The sequence below is a fragment of the Bubalus kerabau genome, chromosome 23 (genome assembly GCF_029407905.1).
Source record: "Bubalus kerabau isolate K-KA32 ecotype Philippines breed swamp buffalo chromosome 23, PCC_UOA_SB_1v2, whole genome shotgun sequence".
Taxonomy (NCBI): domain Eukaryota; kingdom Metazoa; phylum Chordata; class Mammalia; order Artiodactyla; family Bovidae; genus Bubalus; species Bubalus kerabau.
Genome location: NC_073646.1, coordinates 2,281,778 through 2,302,765, shown reverse-complemented (window position 1 = coordinate 2,302,765; position 20,988 = coordinate 2,281,778). Strand labels below are relative to the sequence as shown.

Sequence of the window (20,988 nt, the reverse complement as noted above, 5' to 3'; positions counted from 1 at the left end):
TGTGGCTGTCTACTGACATGAAGTCTGCGCACCAGCAGGGCCTGGACAGCACCCCGAGAGGCCTCTGCACAACCTCCTCCATCTCTGCCTGCCCGGCCCAGCATCACCATCCTCCCCCAGGAGAACAGAGGCTGCAGTTGTGGTGATGGGACAGGGCCCCGGGCCCAGGGGGCAGGATGGCCATGGCAGGTACAGCCCTCAGCGGCCTGGGAGCAGACGTGGGACCTGGCCCGAGGGCAGGGCCCGCAGGGGGCAGAGGTGGGAGTGAGGAGGGCAGCGCTCCCAGGGCAGTGCCTGTTTCCCCTGGAAACAGCAGGGGACCCAGGAGGCCACAAGGCCCCAGAGCACGGCTGATCCTTTAGGACAGCCTCCCGCGCAGTTCGCCCCACAGCCTAACGCGGCCGTGGCACGAGGTGACCCCACACAGTGTGCCCAGCCTGGGTCCCCTGCTGTTTCCGTCCCCAACTCCCCGTCCCCAGCGGGGCCTGCCTGCCCTTCAGGTGGGACACAGCTGGCCCCGGGCGCAGGCCTTCTGAACTAACGAGGCTCAGAGACGCTGAGGCCCACCCCCCAAGTCCATCGAGGGCCTGCTCCGAGGGGGTCAGGTGCCCACTCGCCACGCCTGCTGGGGGCCCCATACCCCACCCAGAAGCCACGGCCCTGCTGCCCCCACGTGCCCCCCATCAGGCTCAACAAAGCAAATGGCTCAGGAAGCGTGAGGGGGTGTCGGGGAGGCGGAGGAAGCCAGAAGTAGGGAAACGCGTACTGAACTGGGGCCTTGGCCTTACCAAAAAAATCATCACGCACTATGGGCGCCATCCCAGTCCCACGGGAGACAGGCGACCGGGGCGGGAGGAGGAGAGGGAGAGAAGAGAAGCGCGTTAAGCCCGTGTGACGAGCAGGCGGGGGGACGTCAGGGCTGCTGCTCATCAGGCTAGGGGTGCTTGCGGGAGCGGGATATAAAGGTCACCCTTGGGCGACGCAGAGGCCTGTCAGGCCAGGAGCGCGGAGCGGTGAGGGGAAGCTCGGGGAAGCTCAGGGAAGCCCAGCGGACATCTGACAGTGAACTCCTGGGAGGAGGGAGGGGTTAAGGGCAGGGTCTCTGCAAGCGAGGGGGAGCTGTGCCAGGCCCGGTGCCTTTGAGTGGGTGTGTGGGGGATGACCACCTGAGGGTGGTCAGGGCCCCAGAGCCTCTGCTGAGAGCAGGCGGGCAGGGCCGTGGCTCAGGCGCCCCGTGCAGAGGACCTCTGACTTCCAGGCTGCACCCGACAGAGGGGAGATACCACAGAACGGGGCCCCCACGTGGTGTCGTTAACTCTCTGCCCTGCGGAAGCTGAAGAGACAGCCTCGGAGGAGAGGCTGGGTCCAGGGCGTGGCAGCTCCCCCTCACTTGTCAGGGTCCCCATCCGCAGGCCAGTGGAGCAAACCAAAACAAGCTTCGGAGCAGCAGTGGGCTGGCAGCGGAAGCACGCGTGCCTTGGTGGCTGGGGCCGGGGACGGGTGGGGACGGGCTGCAGCTGGGGTGTCCCAGGGTGCCACCCCTCCACTGGGACGCCACCGCGGGGAAGAGGGTCACAGCAGAGATACACACCTGAGAACTCCCCTGCAGCCACGTCCAGCGAGGCACGGAGAGACCGGGGGGAGGAAGCGACAAAGGTCAATTGGTGACTGAAACCAGCAGAATCAAGAGGCTCTTATTAAAGAAAAAGCAGCAATGACCAGCCATTTCGGGTTGAAGAGCCCGAAAGAGTATGAGCGGACATCCCCAGGCCCGTGGATGCCAACTGCCACTCAAGGCAGGGCCCCCGCGGGAAAGGGGAGGCCGGGACAGCACGGTCCTCGGTCCCTGGGCCTGGGGGTGGGCGTGGCCCTCTCTGCTCCCCCCACCCATCAGGAGGGCCGCCCGCCCGTGAGGCCAGCCTGTGTGTGGGGGTGTGGTGGGTGCTGAGTGTCCAGCCTCACAAGCGCCCCCAGAGTGGGTGAGCTGCCGACACGGACCTGGCATTGGGGGCAGGGGGCCTGGCTAGCCCAGAAGACCAGGGCCCTCTCCTTTGCCAGGAGGAAATCACTGAGTCAGGATGGGGTGGGGTGGCCCTTCTTTGTGCCAAACTGCTCCCCGCTACCCAGCTGAAGACTTGAAATGGTAGTCTTCCCTTTGGTTCACTTCACGCAGAAAGAAATGATATAGTCGCCCGACGGAAGTGACAAGTGACGGACTCTGCTGGAGGCACTCTCATTGCTGCCTGCAGAGCCCAGTGTCCTCCTCAGACCTCTTTCTACACAGACATCACTTTTTAAAAAACAAAATCTCGACCACACTCCCCATCGTCTCGGGCAACTTGCTCCAACCATCACCCTGAAAGCGTCCACGTGGAGACGCCCCACTGTTTGCCGCAGCTCCTCTGATAGGCGTTTCGACCCGGGGCTGTGCAGGCACCACGGCGCGCGCACGGGCTCCTGTGGGCACGCTTGGCCCTATCGGACGAACAGTGGCCTCACTCCTGCAGGCCCAGATGGCTTCCATGTCACCCATCACCTCCCACCAGCAGCACGGACAGCACCCGCTTCATTTTCATCAATCGTTTGAGGAAAACGAGTTATCACGGTTCATTTCTGTTACTCCTGAAGTTGAGCAGCTTTTCAGGTTTGTGGGTCCTGTGAATGTCCTACTTAATCCTCTACTCATTTCCTGTTGTATGTTACTTCCTTTAATGTTAATCATGGAGACCATATATATATGTAGGCTTTGGCCATGAAGAGAGGCACAGGTTATGAAAATACTCTCCGATACCCTCTTCTGGTTCTATTATCCTCGTATTTTTACGTTTCGATCTTTATCCACCTAGAAATTACTTATGTACATGGTGTGAGGTTAGATTAGACTTCATTGCTATTCAACGACTCCAGTACATATGCTGAGTCAGCCACAATCGGGCACCTTCTGGCGTCAGTGACAGGGGACCGGGCTTCCCGTTGCTGACACCTCCTCCAGCTGAGCTGGACTCTGGGCACAAGAGCAGAGCCCCAGCTCACCCGTCCAGCTCATCCCTGGACAAAGGGCCAGCCCCACGCTCCAGGGCTCCGTCCACACGTCCCGAGAGCTCTCCACCCTCCTCAGCTCCTCAGGGCTGCCTGCCCTGCATGTGCCCCTCGCACTGAAGCCTCCAGAAAGGTCCCCAAAGGCCTGTCAACCCCAGGAGCAGGGTCTCGTTCCAGCAGAGCTGAGTGGTGCCCAAGAGGCCTTCTGCCTGACAAAGTGCCAGGACTCAGGGTCCCACCCCCCAGCTGAGAAGACAGCTCTCCCTGTAGCCCCTCAGAGCAGACTCATCGGAGGTGCTGGTTAGGATCTCCTGCAGGAAGATCAGGTCAGGCACTCCCGCTCCAGGGAACCAGCCCCAGGAGCCCTGTGCGCATCATGCTGGGGGCCGGTGACCCACCTTCACCTACGGCTTCAGTCCTGTGGTTCCAGGTAACACCCATTGATGTGCAGTTTACAGGGACTGACATCCAGGGCGGTGCCACCTGAACCACAGGAGGTGGCCAAGTGCCACAGCATCTGCCAGCCCCGGGGGCGCCGAGGTGGGAGGGCGGGGATGGCCACATGGGAGGGACGGCCACACGGCGAGAGTGGACCCACCATCGGCGCTGCAGCCGTGGGCATGGCAGGGAGGGACTAGCTCTGCAGCCTGGGGCCATGGAGCAGGAGATCTGGCCAGCAGGAGGGATCAACACGGGCAGGCCACCCAGTGCCGCCAGGGAGCGAGGAGGCCTGTGAGCTCCAGTGATCTCTAAGAACCACATGAGACGCCACAAGCGAGGCAGAAGCCTCAGTCCTGACAGCCAAAAGGGAGTCGACCCAAATGCCCCTCCGTGGCTGAACGGAGACATGAAGTGTGGTCTGTCCACACACTGGAACGCTATTCAGCCACTAAAAAGGAATGAGATCCTGACAACGCTCCTATGCGGATGAGGCTCAAAGGCATTCTGCTAAATGAAGGCGGGCAGATGCAAAACGCACTGACATGAAGTGCCCAGGGAGGCGCGTCTGCAGACGGGAGGAGGAACGGTGGCATGGGGTCGGGGGAGGTGGCAGGGACCGCTGCTTGTTTTGGGGGGCGGGTGAAGTGTTCAGAAGTCACACGGTGAGGAGCGCACAGCTAGCGTGGTGTGGACATCCCCCCTCCGGAAAGCTGCTGGTCGAGGCAGGGCCACTGCCCGGGCTGGGCGTGAGGTCAAGTCCTGGCTCTGCCTACGCACCTCACCCTTGTGACCCTGGTTTCCTCGTCTGGGACGTGGGCCACCAGCAGTGCCGTGCACAGAGCATGCCGGCATCCCTCTTCTCATAAGGACCATGATGAATGCAGGAGTCATGTCACATGACATGAACGGAGAAAGGCACGAGGCCCGGGACCCAGCGTCGTCCCTGAGACCCCCACCATCAGCGCGGCCAGGAGCAGGCCTCCGCCCCCGACAGGGAAGCGCAGTGTCCTGTGCCTGCACGGTTCCCAAGCGTGTGGGGCCCTGGTGCAAAAGCTCTGCTGTGCACGAGGCTGCCCGCAGCCCCTCGCAGCCTCCCCGGCAGGAGAGCGCTCGCTCCAGTGACCGTAGCCTGGACCCAGGTGCCTCCTCCCAGCCGCGCCCAGCCCTGCCGGCCTGCACCCGTCCCCATGAGTCCACGTCCCGGGGGGGACGGGGACCCACGTCTAGAAACCTCTCCTGAAGACATCACCGGACACTCCGGCGGAGACCTAAGCCCGCAAGTGGCTATGAGAGTGGAAGTCGAACAGTACAATTTAGAACCAAGATGGAACCCATCAGGTCATTTGCAGTCACGTGAAGATAAGGAAGGTAGAACGTGCCGCGGAATCTTAGTCATTCAGGGGAACATCAGCGTCAGCCACAGAGAACAGGCCAGATGCACGTGGCCGCCCCACACCCTGGGCGCATGTGCTGGTGAGGGGGTCTCTCATCACGACACGGCGGGGGCGGGGGGCTGCTTTGGTGTTTACTCTTTTCTTGGCAGAGTGTGATAATTATTTAACATTCTTACCAGCTTGTACCCTTTTTCCAAAATTGAGAAAAATGGCTAAAAATTAAACTTATATGATATTAGCTGAAACATGTAAAAAAAGAGCAGAAAGATGTCAAAATATTAAAGATGATTATTCCTAATAGATTTTTTTTGAATACTAATAGTTTTGTACATTTAAAAATATGTATTTTTATATAATGCTTATGAGAAAGATTCTGTTAAAAATATTTATTGCCCAGAGTGGGCATCCTTGTCTTGTCCCTAATCTTAGAGGGGATGCTTTCAGTCTTCCTGCACGGAGTGTGAACGTACTTCCCAGTCCTAAAACGCGCCTGACAGCTGAGACGGTGGTGAGTTTCACGTAGCGTGTTCCATGGCACCCCGATGCACGTGACTGTGCACCCACAGCCGGCACAGACGTGCTGGCGCTGAGCCCCCGGTGCTGCTGCCGCCTGCAGCCCCCACCCCGAGTAAGAGCCGGCTCCTGGGAACCACTAGGCAGAGGAGGCAGGGCAGTGCCAGCTGAAAACGCCAGCCGGGCCCCCTTCGTCTACGGGTCAGGCCCGGCAGTGCGGGCAATTGGCAGGCTAGCCAGGCGGCACTGTCCACACGGGGACCCGCTGTGGAGATGCCCCGAGCGCCCGTGGGCATGTCTGTCGGGGGAGAGACAGCAGCAGCAGGATTGACAACCAAAACTCCGGGATGCTGGACAGCCCTGCCTCCTCGGGCTGCTGGTCAAACACCATCACATGTTAGAAGGCAGGGCTCCCAGATGCCGCTGGAGCATCGCTACCAGCCCGCTGGCCACACGTCCAGAGGGAGCAGCCGTGCCGGCTCCAGCTGCTGCCCCAGCCCGAGGAGAAACGAGAGGACCCTCCCCCCGGGGGTGGGGAGGGGATGCACCGGAACCGCGGCCCCGACGCCTGCCTCGCTGGCTCAGAGCAGGACGGACGCCTCAGGGACGAGGCTGCATCTCCAGGCTCCACTCTGGACATGTGCCGGGTCCAGGGGTGGGGCGGAACCTGGGAGACTGCAGGACTTGCCGCCACTGCCCTGAGGGCCCCAGCCCAGCCTCTGGGCTACACGGGCTCTCTCTGCACCATCTCACACTCGCGGAGGGCGCTGACTGTCTGGGCACATTCCTCCGAACTGGAAGAGCTAGCAACGGCCACGCTTCCAGAACGTCTCCTGAAGGTGGGAGAGGCTCGGCGCAGGGGCCGCTGAGGACTACCGGGTCAGGACTGTTCTTGGGGTGACAGTGTCGTCTGCAATTAGTGGTTCAACTCCATGAGCACCGCAAACCCTGCAGGGCGGCACCCTCCACATTTACAGCTGGTACAAAGAACTTCCCGGCTCACAGAGACTCCACCCTCATCAAAAACAAGAGCACCCACAGCAGGCCCGGGAACGGCTGTGTTACCTAGCAGGTCGGCCCCTTCGTCCACGTCTCCGATGACCTCGGAGCCCGCCGTCGACAGCTCGTGGTACAGGGAGTCGGTGTTGATGCCAAAAGCCTTGTTCACGATTCCCTGGGTCGGGCTGTGAGGACACGCGGTGAGGGAGACCAGTGAGCAGGCAGCACCGCCGGACCAGGCATGAGGACGCCCCTGCAGGGCTGCCGATGCCAGCGCTGCCCGCGCAGGGGCAGCCATGGCAGGTGCTGGGTCAGCACCCCAGGCGTTTCCCCCCCGAGGGGCTGCGGGCACGGGCTCTGGGCCCAGCAAGCACCTGCTGCCCGTGCGGTCCAGGCGGGGCTCCCGGCCCATGTCCAGCTCTGGGGTGGAGTCGATGATGTCCTGGACGTCAGACCACTCGTCACTGCTGCCCATGCCTAGGGGACACAGTGGAGCCTGGGTTGGGGGTAGCCGGCGGCTCCTGGCACTCCCTGTGGCTGCCCTGGGGCCCCCTTGTCCGGAGACCCCAGGCCAGGCCAGCGTGGGCAGGAGGGTCAGGGGAGGGTTCTTCTGGGGGACCGGGGGCCAGGCGCAGTACCTATGCTGACATTGCGCATCTCCTGTGTGACCTGCACCTCCATGTTGCGGCTGTTGCGCTTCTCCCGCGCCCGCTTGCTGTTCTTGGAGCCGCCGTAGTCGCCCAGTGGCTGCAGGCCCTCACTGAGGGGCGTGACTGCGGCCGAGGGCACAGAGGATGTGGGCGTGTTGGACTTGGTGCCCGTGGTGCTGGGCGTGGCTGCTGCTGAGGACTGGCCCGACTCGGACATCTCGTCCTGCGGACACTGGGGCCAAACACAGGGAGAGGGAGGCTCAAGGCGTGGGTCTCGCCCCCAGGAGGCCGGCTGGACTGCGCAGGGTGGGTGGGTGTAACGTCCACTGCCTCGAGGCCCCCTCACTTGGGGTCTTTGCCACCCTGCAGTAACACAGCACTTGGGGCCGGAGTGAACGGGACAGGGGGACACTTCTCTCCCACCGGGCTGATTCCTCCCGTCACTCGGCTCATCTGGCTGCAGCCTCTGGCTCTCCAGGGGCAGGTACAGCTTATTTAAAAGGCTTCCCCAGGACAGACAGGAAGTTATGTGGACGGGGCCGGTAGCCCCTTGCAGCTGGAGGGTGGACAGAGCTAAGCCACAGCCCAGGGCAGGGCAGAGGCCCCCCAGCAGGGGAGGGGACTGGGGAGGCCGGCGTGCCTTCTGATCAAGTTACCGCTCCTCTGCGAGGCCCTCGAGGGCAGACCTGTCCTGCCCCGGCCACAGTCAGGGGCTGTGACGCCCCGATTCTGCCAGCGGTGGCCCCTCCCCAACAAAGAGACACCAGGGGACGGGCTTCACTTAACCTCCACGGCCCAGCTGAACTGAAGTTTGCCTTCGACACCTGTGCAAGTGCAAACAAGTTGAAACCCGACTTCTGCAGAATGGGATGTCCCCAAATATTTCAGGAGTGCAAAAAGATCAGATTAGTAAAAACTGCCATCGACTGTCAACCTTAAGGATCTCCCTGGAGACAGAAAACGCTGTCTGAATACTGTGCTCTCCTCCATCCGTCTTTCCTGGGGAACCTCAATAGCAGCAGCCCCTGATCTGTGAACTGAGCCCAGGGCCTGCAGTCTCTCGCCTATGCAGAGAAGGGGCACAGTCTTGGCGGGGCGGGGGGCGGGGGGACGACACAGCCTGTGTCCCCTCTGGGCACACATTCCCCTTGGTGCTTCCAGAGGACCCGATGGTGGGGTGCGGCCTTCTCCGTGAAGCTGGAGAGAAGCTGGGACTCCCGCCTGTAACTAGGCAGGGCCGGCTGGGCTCCTGGGGCCACCTCCAGGTGACCGGGGGTCAGAGCTGGTTGGGAACTTCTGAGATCTGCCTTGCCCCAAGCAGCCTGGTCACCCCGAGTGCCACCCATCCTGGGCTGAGATGCCTCCACTGTCTGCATCACCGCTAGGAGGGGCTTCCGTCCTGGCAGCTGTGTCCCCAGGGGACACTTGGTGGTGTCTGGAGACACTTGTGGTGGCCAGAGCCAGAGCTGGGGGTAGGTGGAGGTGGGGTACCCACAACACCCCACAGGGCACAGAACGGCCCCCCAGCCAACCATACTTGGCCGCGTTGCCAATGGGCTGCGGTGAGAGGTTGCCTGCAAACACTTTTGACTTGGCTTTGGGCTTTACAGGCTAGGGCCAACTTGTAAAGGACAAACCCTTTCCTCCTCACAGCACCGTGCATGTTGCGGGCCTCTGTGACGGCCCCGTGTGCTCTGTCTGCCCACGCGACAGAGGCACCTGGGTGACCCACGGGGAGGGTTCCTGCTGGTGCCCAAGGAGGGCAGTGCGTGAGGCTGCTGTCCCGGGATTTCACAGGGGCGGGCACCACGTGAGCCCACGCCACACGGAAGCACACATTTTCAGACCACCTGACTGAACGGCCATGCTCCTTGTCTGTCCGTGACTTGAATGCTTTTGCTCCCTGGGCCTCTTGACCCTGGTGATCACTGTGGGGCGAGGCGGCATCACCAGGCCTCCCTGGCTCCCCAAGCTGTCTGTTGCCCTACAACAGGCCACCACTTACCCATAGGACACTCCCTGGCCACTACTTACCTAAAGAAACCTGCCAACCTCTAACACCAACGAGCAGCAGTGGCCTCCAAATGCAAAGAACCCACATCCCAGCGGCCGTGCCTCCCATGAGGAGCCACAACTGTTTGGTTAAAACACTGAAAGTACAGTACATAAAAACAAAAAACAAAACAAAACAACAAAACAAATTAAAAAATTAGGAAAACCTGAAAACCTACAGCATAAAATAAAAAGAACTTAAAAGTAACTGTTAAATCAAACAAAACACACCTATGAACTAAAACATAAAAGACTATGGTTTATTAAGAAAGGACGATTTCAGACAACGCAGGAGGAGGAGAGACACGGTGAGGACGTGAGGGGCCATCCGGGAGGCCCCCCACCCCGCAGCTCTGAGGCTCACGCACCCAGCAGGAGCCCTGCGGAGCCCTTCTGCCCAGACCCCGCTTGCCGGCAGGACCCTCAGTAACTGGTAGGCACGAGGCTCACTCCGCAGAACAAATGCAGAGCAAGTGGGGTCACTTTCCAACACAGCTAGTAGCTGGCAGCCTCCTGCAGCCCGGCCGGGTGCTGCAAGGCCGGGGGGAGGCTACAGGGAGGCCTGGGCCCAGGTCCGCCCCCGACCTGGAGGCCAAGGGCTCTGCTGCCCACAGGTACCCTCTGACAGCCTCGGAGGGGCATCGCCAGACCCAGGGTGGCCTCGTCTCCCCCAAGGTGGCCTCCTCATGGGCAGGGGGGCCGTGGCCTGCCTTCTCCAGGCTGATCCAGCCCACAGAGCAAGATGCGTGGACAGTGCCAGGGAGCCCTGCATGAGTGCCTGCCCTTGGCCTTGTGGGACCCCAGTGCCGGGGGGTGGCGCTCACTAAGCTGGGCAGCCCGGATGTCCACCTTCTCAAGCTTGGGCCCAGAGGTCACCAGCACAGGCAGGCCAGGGAGAACAGCCCAGAGAAGAGAAGCTGCCCCCGGCCTCTGGCCTTCTGGTTGGAGCACAAACCTGGGATGCCAGGACCACACGCGAGGAGAAGCCTGGCCTGGGGTGTGGTGAGGGATGGTCACTGTGCTCAGCCCTGCTGCGGGCTCACCCTGGCACAGGCAGCTTCCCAGAGCGGCTGGGACCCCGTGCGGACCACACCCTCCTGGACACAGTGGGGCAAGGTGGGGCCCTCACTCCGCGGCACGGCTACAAAACCTGGTAGCTGGAGCTGAGCTGCAGCTGGCCGAGGTCGCTCAGATGCCAGTGGTCCCCTGCAGGCGCGGGCTTGCCCCCCATCTGTGCACGTACCGAGCCATCGGCCAGGGGGAAGACGCTCAGGGACGTGGGGCGCTCCTTCCTGCTGAAAGGCAGAGAGAGGACAGGGAGGGGTTAGAGGAGGGGCTCCCGAGGCAGGGCTGCAAACCCCTCCTGGACGCACGGGCACCCACGGTGCAGCTGGGGTTGCTCCCCTCAAACCCCCCACCTCTGCCCAGGGCTGAGTAGGCTGTGACCGTCTGAGCCCGGCGCCTGAGATCCCCACTGACTGCGGCCAGACTGACTAGCCAGCTCACTCGCCCGGGGCACCTCCGCTCCGCAGTGGCCCCTCGGTCCATCCCCCTGTCACAGCGTCACCACCCCTTCATTTGCATCCATTGTAAACAGAGGCCTGCACGGCAGGGCCTGCGGAGGCCCTGTGGCTTCGCAGGCGGCATGCCTGACTTCTCCTTAGCACAGCTTCTGCCTCCAGGGGTCAGGAGGGGTCAACCTTTCTCCCCTGCTGCTTGTCCCATCGCTGCTGTCAGGAGCCCTGGGTCTGGAGTAGAGAGCTTATGCTGTCTGCAGCCACACGAGCTTTTCTCTCGCTCTCAGTGGTTCCTCCTTTTAAAGCTCCGTAAGCAAACTGGGAACGTCCAATAGGCTGGATGGAGGCTTAGAGCCGCCTGCCATGGCCGGTCAGTCCCTGGAAGACGCTCCGGGCTGTTAGTGGCGAGGGCACAGAGCCGGGCCCGGGGTGGCACAGAGTCCATGCTGCTCAGAGCCCGGTCAGGCCAGGCGTCTGGACCCCTCACACAGGCGCTGAGATGGGGGTGGCGAGGCCACTTCGGGGGTCCTCAGGGGCCGGTTCAGAGGCTGGGCTGTCTGGAGAAGGGGGGTCTTCTTCACAGTGCCTTGCGGTGCAAGTGGTGGACAGGCAGGCAGAGTGGCCAGGGGCACAACTCCGGGAAGGAGGTCTCTGCCGGGGGTCCCCCACAGTTCCGGGGCTGGTACGGTTGGGGCCCCCATTTCCTGCCGTCTGTCCTGTTCAGGAGAATGCCGCCCCTGCGGAACAGTGTCCTGGATCCTTGGGGCCTGGCTGTGCCCTCTGGGGCTCTTCTGTGGGTACAGAGCCAGAGGAGGCCTGGGGGGCCGGATGTCTTCCGCGGATGATACTGTGTGCCTCCTCCGTCAGCCCTCGTCCCCCAAGACAGACGGCACTTTCTACAAGGCTCGGCCATTGCTTAGAAGGAGCTCAGATGGCAAGCTAGGCAGGCTGGGTCCGTAAATCCACCGTGGCTCTCCCAGGACTGTTTGCTGGCCACAGGCCCTGGCCCCGGGCCTCCCTGGGGCTCCCAGCCCCTGCTTGCTGCTGTTCCTCCATGGGGCTCCGGTGTGGGGGCCTCCTCTCCTCGGGCCCACCTCTGACGGGGGGCTGCACACCAGGGTCCTTTGGGCCAGGCTGTCACCAGGTGCCACAGGGCAATATGACGGTAGGGGCAGCATGGGACCATCTGCCTCCCAGGATGGCAATCTTCTCTGTCGCCCACCTCCATGGCTCTGTGCACGCATGGAGATGGCCAGGCCCAGATCCCCAGTGGAAATCCTCACAAGGGATGAGTCCCGTGTCCTCTCCTCTCTGAGCCTCGGGAGTGTTTGGTGGGGATTGCTGTTGGCTGGCCAGCCAGAGCCCGGTCCGACGCTTGGCCAGCACATCCTCCTGTTACACCCCCACAGCTCCCCCAGGGGACTTCAATGCCCATCTACCCCTGAGGCTGCAGCCTGAGAGGGCCACACGGCTCACAGATGGCACGCCTCTGGCTCTGGGCCGAGCAACCGAGCTGGGCTGCCTGACACCGGGTGCAGTGTCTCCACCAGCGCGTGCCGCCTCCTGGGGTATGGACATGAGGTCCAGCCTGTGGCCGGCGGGTGTTGGCCAGTGGGGTCTGCATCGCTCCCATCTCTGAGACCCACCTGCCCTCCTCAGCCGCAGGCCCTGTAAACTTGCGTCTGGAGCCTTCGATCGACGCGCGACCCTGGCAGCCGTCCAGGCTCCCCCAAGCTGAAGCCCGGGGACGGCTGCGGGCTTTACCTTCTCCTCCAAGACTGGCGAGGACTGCGGGGCAGCAACACACAGTGGGGCGGCACACAGCAGGGCGGCACACAGTGGGGCGGCACACGGCGGGGCGGCACACAGTGGGGGCAGCACGGGGCGGCGGGGCGAGACAAGAAGACAACATTAGAAGGCGATGGTCGGGGTTTGGGGCACGTGTGGGCACACGGAGAGGAATGGGCCCCACAGGAACAGACAGATGTGGGACATGCAGACGCCTACTCCGGACGGACACAGGACACATAGACACACAGCCTCTTGGCTTGGATGGCAGGTGGCGCCCATTCAGACAGGGTGGGTCGAGCGTCCTCCCCCAGACGCCCCAGCACACGCGGGCACACCCGCACGGTGACAGGGCACATGGTCACACACACTATGTTCGCGGCTCAAACACGCTCATCAGTTTTATTCTAGACGCACAGGTTCATGACACCAGGCCAGGGGTGGAGGAAAACGACCGAGGCTCAGGGGCCAGTGCTAAGGAGGAGGCCCTCCTGGGGGAGCCTCCACAGGATCCAGAGTTGTGTCAGGACAGGATGTACCCCAGAGAAAAGTGGGCCTCCCCTCAACCTGCCGTAAGGGCCCCAGTGGGATGGTGCTCCCTCTCCTCCCATCAGGGCGCGTTCTGGACGCGGGGGTGGGGGTGGGGAGGGCTGCCACCCACATCTGTTCACCTCGAGTCTGCCCAGGGCTGTCAGACACGCACGGGGCCCCGGAACCTCTTGATCACAACCCAGGTCCAGGCAGGGCTGCAGGGCGGCAGAGCCCAGTTCCACATGCTGCCGCAGGCACGGGCAAGAGATGCTGTGCCCTGCGGTGAAGGTGAAGCCAAAGGCGGCCAGCCAGCTGGCAAGGCGACGGGCGCGGCCCAGGCACAGCCCTGCCCTCAGCTTCCCACACAAGCACAGCTCTGGCCACCCGCCCCCCCACACACAGATAGGTGCCTCTTCAAGACCTCCAGGGCACAGGGGGGACGGGCGGCAGCCCCCACACCCCTTTCTGCAGGCAGGGGTCTCCTCCCTGGGGCTCTGCTCTGGAGTCTTAGCAGAGCCCGAGAGCCTGAAGAGGGCGACGGTGAGGCCACACCCAGGAGGACGGGAGGTGGGCCCCAGAACTACAGAGGGAGCCCCCGACTTGAGGCTGGCCCTCGGTTCGGTCGCTTGGGAAGTCTCTCCGTGACTTGTGGCAGGCGTGAGGCGTCCGTGGTGTCGGGCAGCGGCAGCCTGGAGATGGACATTGCCCATCTTCAGACAAACCTGATCCAGAAGCAACATCTACAGAGGCTGTGTATCTGAACAAACTCTGGTACATATCCCCTCAGTGAACTCTCACGGAGCCGGGGTCACATAATGACCCCAGACACCCTCTCCTGGGGTGCTCGCGTTTCCAGAAAGGAAGCATCCACAGCGGCTGGAGCCCCTCTCCCCACCGGAAGCAGCAAGACCATCTGAAAACAGGCTGGGGGTCCTGGCGCTCATCCTTCCCAGGTTTTGCCAGGCCTTGCGGACACATCGCACTTTGGTTTCGAATCCAAGGACCCAACAGCTGTGCCCACCGCACCGGGCGAAGGGCTGATGGGCCCGGCATGGACAGGCCTGAAATATCTTGATTGCAGACATCACCCACCAAGGAGGCGGAGCTGAGAAAACGGAGGCTTTACGGGACGGACTGGGGCTTTAGGCATTCGCAGAAGGAACAAAGGGCCACAGCTCCAGAGGCAGCTCTATTGTGGGGCGGGGGGAGGCGCTGGGGTCCAGCCTTAGGCCCCTCCTCCTTCCTCCAGCCTGATGAGACTCGGCCCTGTGCAGGCAAGGCCTGGGAGAAGACCTCTGACTGTGCGCTCTCCGGGGACGGAGGTGTGCTCCTGTCCTGACTGAAGATGGACCAGGACCAGCCTGGACTCTGCAGGCGTCTCTGCTCCCCGAATGAAATTGGCGTGGGGTGCACGGCTGTGTCTGCTGGGCCCCCAAGTGGCGGGGCCTCCCCGACTCCGACAGCCAGTTCCCGCCATGCGAGCTGGTCGTGGCCGACAAAGTCAGTGCAAACACGCACGCACGCATCTCACAGGGAGTCTCCATCCCCCTCCCATCCTGGTGGATCCTGTTTCCTTTATTTTACAAAAGAGAAGATGAGGTGCAGAAGCACGTGGTGACCTTTAACACATCGCAGAGGACGGGGCCAGGGCTGGGAGCCTCCCGTTCCCGCTGACCGGCCCCAGGCCCCAGCTTCCTGCAAGACCCCGCCCGCCCCGTCACTGGGCGTGTCTGCTGGGGACAGAGCGGCACCTGGTGCCACCCCAGCTGGCGTCCCGTGACTCACACTTGTCACGCTCTGCGCACACCTGCAGGTGACTGCCAAGTGCTCTGAGTGCTGGTTTTGAGGCTACAAGTGCATTTACCAGAGTAGGCGAATTCACCAACGCGGAATCGGCAAGTATCAGGATCAACCATGCGGTTCCCCCGGGCCCTCGTGACTGCCCACGGCCCCACACCCACTGGGCGCCTCCTCAGCACACAGCCTCGCTCAGGCTACATGCTCCGACCAGACACCCCCTTCCTGAGCCTGGGGTCGGGGCGCTGGGGTGCAGCTGGCTCCTACCTCCGCCCTGGCAGGCTGCCCTCCGTCTGGCTGTTTCCCCCGACCTGCTGCATCTTGGACCTCTCAATGTGCTCCACGTAGGTCTGGATCATCTATGGGGACGACACATCTGTGTGATGCTGCCTGCCCGCCCCGGCCACTGCTCTCAGGGCTCCGACAGAGGAGGAGGCAGAGCGTAGGGACCGGGCTTCGGCCGTGTGGGGTCCACAGCCCGCCGGTTTGGCAGGGGCGCCGCAAGAAGACAGAAGGTGGCTGGGCCGGGCAGCACCCACCTCCGTGTGCCGCTGGTGCAGCGCGTTGTACTCCTTCTTCATCTCTGACTCCCGCTCCTCCAGCCGGGAAACTGGAAGACACAAGCCACCCGCCTCTCCAGGTCATGGCCTGCTCCCGGCTGGCCTGCTGGGGGCGGAGGGCTGCAGGCAAACCCAAGCCCAGCGCCCTGACCCCGGGGGCGGCCTCACCCGCGGCAGCTGCCCTGGGGACACGAGCTGGCGGGCTCCGAGAGGGCCAGTGGGGGAGACTCGCACGGGCCTCAGGCAGCGGGCAGCTCCCAGGTGCGGGAGGAACCCACGGGCACGCTGAGTCGTGCCGAGTGTGGACAGGAAGTGAGCGGATGGTTCATGGACAGAGGCTGAATTTGGAAGTAAGCAGCCTCTGACACGTTCAAGAGAAGAAAGTCCAAAACAGGGTGGAACACACCGTGTCCCTCACTTGGACCCGGGGCTGGGGAGACGGGGTCATGACCATGCCATCTCTGGGCTGAGGCACTGGGATGGCCCCCTGCATGCTCTGTGAGTGCCCGGACCGCCTGGAGGGCCACCCCAGGGCCACCGGGCCTCAGACACCCTGCACCCCTGGGCCTTTATTCCAGCCACAGCCCAGCGGAACTCTGCGCAGAGCACGGGATAGGGCACGGGGCAGCCGTGCCCTCCCCTTTCCATGGTCCTGACCCCCGGCGCTGACCAAATGGAAAATTCAGAGTGTGCTTTGGAGCTTAAATGTGTTTTCCTTCTAAGAAAAGATGTCCTGTGCGCTCAGTCGTGTCTGACTCTTTGCAACCCCATGGGCTGTAGCCCACGTGGTTCCTCTGTCCATGGAACTCTCCAGACAAGAGTACTGGAGTGGGTTGCCATTTCCTCCTCTGAGAAAAGATGAAAAGGTTTCATATGTGAAAGTATTCTAAGCAAAGGGAGTGTGAAGGATTCTGTGGAGTTACAGAAAGGGTGGATCTATTGGAGAAGGAAATGGCAACCCACTCCAGTGTTCTTGCCTGGAGAACCCCAGGGACGGGGAAGCCTGGTGGGCTGCCGTCTATGGGGTCACACAGAGTCAGACACGACTGAAGCGACTTAGCAGCAGCAGCAGCACGCCAAAATGAAACAGGCCCCTGCTTGTTCTCACCCTGCAAAGATGTGTGTGTGTCTGTCTGTGTCTGTGTGTTTGACTCTATCTGTGTGTGTGTGTGTGTGGTTTGTCTACATGTCTCTGTGTGTGTGTTTGTGTCTGTGTCTATGTGTCCGTGTGTCTGTGACTATATGTCTGTCTGTCTGTATCTGTGTCTGTGTGGGTCTGTGTGTCTGTCTGTGTCTTTGTGTGTGTTTCTGTCTGCATGTGTGTGTGTGTGTGTGTCTGTGTCTACATGTCTGTGTGTGTGTGCATTGCCATGGCCACTGGTCACCTACACGCTCACCTACAGTACCTGTGGGGTACTGGCTTCAGCAAATGGCCTTCATGTCTTGGTCTCGGATATGATAGACCCAATCACCAAACTTTTCTTTTTTTTATTTCATCTTAACTTTTCAGAATGTAGACAGTGGACAGAATGTGGTCCATTGGAGAAGAGAATGGCAAACCACTTCAGTATTCTTGCCTTGAGAACCCCATGAACAGTATGAAAAGGCAAAATGATAGGATACGAAAGATGAACTCCCCAGGTCGGTAGGTGCCCAATATGTTACTGGAGATCAGTGGAGAAATAACTCCAGAAAGAATGAAGGGATGGAGCCAAAGAAAAAACAATACCCAGTTGTGTATGTGACTGGTGATAGAAGCAAGCTCTGATGCTATAAAGAGCAATATTGCATAGGAACCTGGAATGTTAGGTCCATGAATCAAGGCAAAATGGACGTGGTCAAACAGGAGATGGCAAGAGCGAATGTCGACATTCTAGGAATCAGCGAACTAAGATGGACTGCAATGGGTGAATTTAACTCAGATGACCATTATATCTACTACTGTGGGCAGGAATCCCTTAGAAGAAATGGAGTAGCCATCATGGTCAACAAGAGTCCAAAATGCAGTACTTGGATGCAATCTCAAAAATGACAGAATGATCTCTGTTTCCTTCAAACCATTCAATATCACAGTAATCCAAATCTATGCCCCAACCAGTAACGCTGAAGAAGCTGAAGTTGAATGGCTTTACAAAGACCTACAAGACCATCCCCATGGAAAAGAATTGCAAAAAAGCAAAATGGCTATCTGGGGAGGCCTTACAAATAGCTGTGAAAAGAAGAGAAGTGAAAAGCAAGAAGAATAGGAAAGATATAAGCATCTGAATGCAGAGTTTCAAAGAATAGCAAGGAGAGATAAGAAAGTCTTCCTCAGCAATCAATGCAAAGAAATAGAGGAAAACAACAGAATGGGAAAGACTAGAGATCTCTTCAAGAAAATCAGAGATACCAAGGGAACATTTCATGCAAAGATGGGCTTGATAAAGGACAGAAATGGTACGGACCTAACAGAAGCAGAAGATATTAAGAAGAGGTAGCAAGAATACACAGAACTGTACAAAAAAGATCTTCACGACCCAGATAATCACGATGGTGTGATCACTGACCTAGAGCCAGACATCCTGGAATGTGAAGTCAAGTGGGCCTTAGAAAGCATCACTACGAACAAAGCTAGTGGAGGTGATGGAATTCCAGTTGAGCTATTTCAAATCCTGAAAGATGATGCTGTGAAAGTGCTGCACTCAATATGCAAGCAAATTTGGAAAACTCAGCAGTGGCCACAGCACTGGAAAAGGTCAGTTTTCATTCCAATCCCAAAGAAAGGCAATGCCAAAGAATGCTCAAACTACTGCACAATTGCACTCATCTCACACGCTAGTAAAATAATGTTCAAAATTCTCCAAGCCAGGCTTCAGCAATACGTGAACCATGAACTTCCTGATGTTCAAGCTGGTTTTAGAAAAGGCAGAGGAACCAGAGATCAAATTGCCAACATCCGCTGGATCATGCAAAAAGCAAGAGAGTTCCAGAAAAACATCTATTTCTGTTTTATTGACTATGCTAAAGCCTTTGACTGTGTGGATCACAATAAACTGTGGAAAATTCTGAAAGAGATGGGAATACTAGACCACCTGACCTGCCTCTTGAGAAACCTATATGCAGGTCAGGAAGCAACAGTTAGAACTGGACATGGAACAACAGACTGGTGCCAAATAAGAAAAGGAGTACATCAAGGCTGTATATTGTCACCCTGCTTATTTAACTTCTATGCAGAGTACATCATGAGAAACGTTGGACTGGAAGAAACACAAGCTGGAATCAAGATTGCCGGGAAAAATACCAATAACCTCGGATATGCAGATGACACCACCCTTATGGCAGAAAATGAAGAGGAACTCAAAAGCCTCTTGATGAAAGTGAAAGTGGAGAGTGAAAAAGCTGGCTTAAAGCTCAACATTCAGAAAACGAAGATCATGGCATCGGGTCCCATCACTTCATGGGAAATAGATGGAGAAACAGTGGAAACAGTGTCAGACTTTATTTTTTGGGGCTTCACTGCAGATGTTGATTGCAGCCATGAAATTAAAAGACACTTACTCCTTGGAAGGAAAGTTATGACCAACCTAGGTAGCATATTCAAAAACAGAGACATTACTTTGCCAACAAAGTTCCATCTAGTCCAGGCTATGGTTTTCCCAGTGGTCATGTATAGATGTGAGAGTTGGACTGTGAGGAAAGCTGAGTGCCGAAGAATTGATGCTTTTGAACTGTGGTGTTGGAGAAGGCTCTTGAGAGTCCCTTGGACTGCAAGGAGATCCAACCAGTCCATTCTGAAGGAGATCAGTCCTGGGTGTTCATTGGAAGGGCTGATGCTGAAGCTGAAACTCCAATACTTTGGCCACCTCATGTGAAGAGTTGACTCATTGGAAAAAACTCTGATGCTGGGAGGGATTGGGGGCAGGGGGAGAAGGGGACAGAGGATGAGATGGCTGGATGGCATCACTGACTCGATGTACATGCGTTTGGGTAAACTCCGGGGGTTGGTGATGGACAGGGAGGCCTGGCATACCGCGATTCATGGGGTCACAAAGAGCTGGATATGACTGAGCTACTGAACTGAACTGAACTTTTCAGAGGAATGAAGGCACCTGTTATCCAAGGTAGTGAGATAAGGCAGCAAACGAGGCCTTAGCCATCCAAACCTCTATCACAGAAACCTGAAATTCCAGGGGTCCTTATAACTTTGACAGTATAGTTTTTTTTTCCTTAATATTTGCTTATTTGGCTGTGCTGGGTGTTAGGTGCGGCATGTGGGATCTAGTTCCCTGGTCAGGGATCAAAGCCGGGCCCCCTGCACTGGGAGCTCAGAGTCTTAGCCACTGGACCACCAGGGAAGTCCCTGACAGTATAAACAATGACTTCTAAAGCTAAAATAATATTTTTTATTAAAAACAAAATGCTTTCCTCGCCTTTCTTTGCAAGGGAGAGGGCGTTCCCGTAAGCAGCCTTCTGGGCCAAACCTTCCCCAGGAACTGTCCGTACAAGGGCATCCCCTCTGGGGTCACGGAGGAACACCTGTTCCCCAGGAGCACTCGTGGGAGCCCCAAACCACAGCTGGGGAGCCTGTCCTAAAAGGCCACACAGAGATTGTGCATTTAGGGCCAAACTGCAGCGTTAAGCAAACATGCTCTGTCACCAGAGCGGCCTTATTTATGTACTTTATTTATTTCCACAGAGGAATTGAGGCCATTGACAAACACACAGAGCCGTGTAAAGAGAGAAAACAAATAACTGGGGGAATCACAATGAAGATGAAACGCGGCTCTCATCACTCAGCCTCCCTCCCCGCTGGGGCAGGGCTGAGGACAAGTGCGGTCAGGAACCGTTTCCTCCCTCTGGCTCTGACTTACTCTGATCTGCATAGTTTTTGGCCTTCAGTTCCAGCTGGCGGGTCTGGAACTCGTAGTGTTCCACCTGGATTTGCAGCTCTTTCTTCTCTTGTTCCAAGGCATCTTCAAACTCGATAAATTTCTATACGTGCAAGGAAGAGAAACAGCAGGTGTCGTAAACGTGGGCGGGCCAGATGACATCGGCCCCTCAGAAGGGCAAGGGCTTGGACTCAGAATGTGGGCCCCCCAGCCGAGCCCCTTCCCTTCTGTCCACCGCCCACGGCAGCCCTGGGGGAGAGGAGGGCCAGACAGCTCCCCAAGAGTGGACACCACGGCCTTCTGACCAGCTGCCTGGGGAGTCACTCGGGGCCCTGAAGCTGGAAGAGGCCACATGCTCACTTTAATCTCGAAATTCTTAATAGTTTTTATTTATTTTTTATTTTTTTAAAACTAATTATTTATTTGGCTGCACTGAGTCTTATTTGTGGCATGCAAGATCTTTAATTGAGGCACGTGAGATCTAGTTCCCTGACCAGGGATCAAACAGGGGCCCCCTGCATTGGGAGCACGGAGTCTTAGCCCCTGGACCATCAGGGAAGTCCCTCTTAATAGTTTTTAAAAGAGGCCTGCATTTCCACTTTGACACTGAGCCCCACAAATGACGTAGCTGTGGAAAAGACTGAACCCTGAGCATCTAAAAGAGGCTGGGCGTACTGCCTTCCTAACGTGTATCTCGGTCACCGCTCAGCTCCGGATGCCGTCATTCATGGAATAATTAGCAACGCACAGTGCTGCTCTGATTCTTTTAAAAATAGGGAGGGGGGCCGTTGGTCTGGATTTGGAATCTGCACCTTAAATGATAATTTTCTGAGCAAGAT

The 20,988-nt window shown here is 58.7% G+C and overlaps 1 protein-coding gene across 2 annotated transcripts in view; it reads right to left on the bottom strand.

The window, feature by feature from the left end:
* The window catches only part of MAPK8IP3 (mitogen-activated protein kinase 8 interacting protein 3), a 44,384-nt gene that overhangs the window by 9,369 nt on the left and 14,027 nt on the right, over nt 1-20,988 (bottom strand). The window contains exons 2-10 of one of the 2 annotated variants that reach the window (XM_055562354.1): nt 20,132-20,252; nt 15,261-15,331; nt 14,989-15,080; nt 10,239-10,383; nt 7,025-7,268; nt 6,761-6,863; nt 6,453-6,571; nt 1,592-1,603; nt 789-806 (exon numbers count right to left, since the gene is read on the bottom strand). In XM_055562354.1, coding sequence (XP_055418329.1) covers nt 789-806; nt 1,592-1,603; nt 6,453-6,571; nt 6,761-6,863; nt 7,025-7,268; nt 10,239-10,383; nt 14,989-15,080; nt 15,261-15,331; nt 20,132-20,252 — 925 coding nt within the window. The remainder of the gene's footprint in view (nt 1-788; nt 807-1,591; nt 1,604-6,452; nt 6,572-6,760; nt 6,864-7,024; nt 7,269-10,238; nt 10,384-14,988; nt 15,081-15,260; nt 15,332-20,131; nt 20,253-20,988) is intronic. The other variant, XM_055562353.1, reaches the window with a different exon arrangement.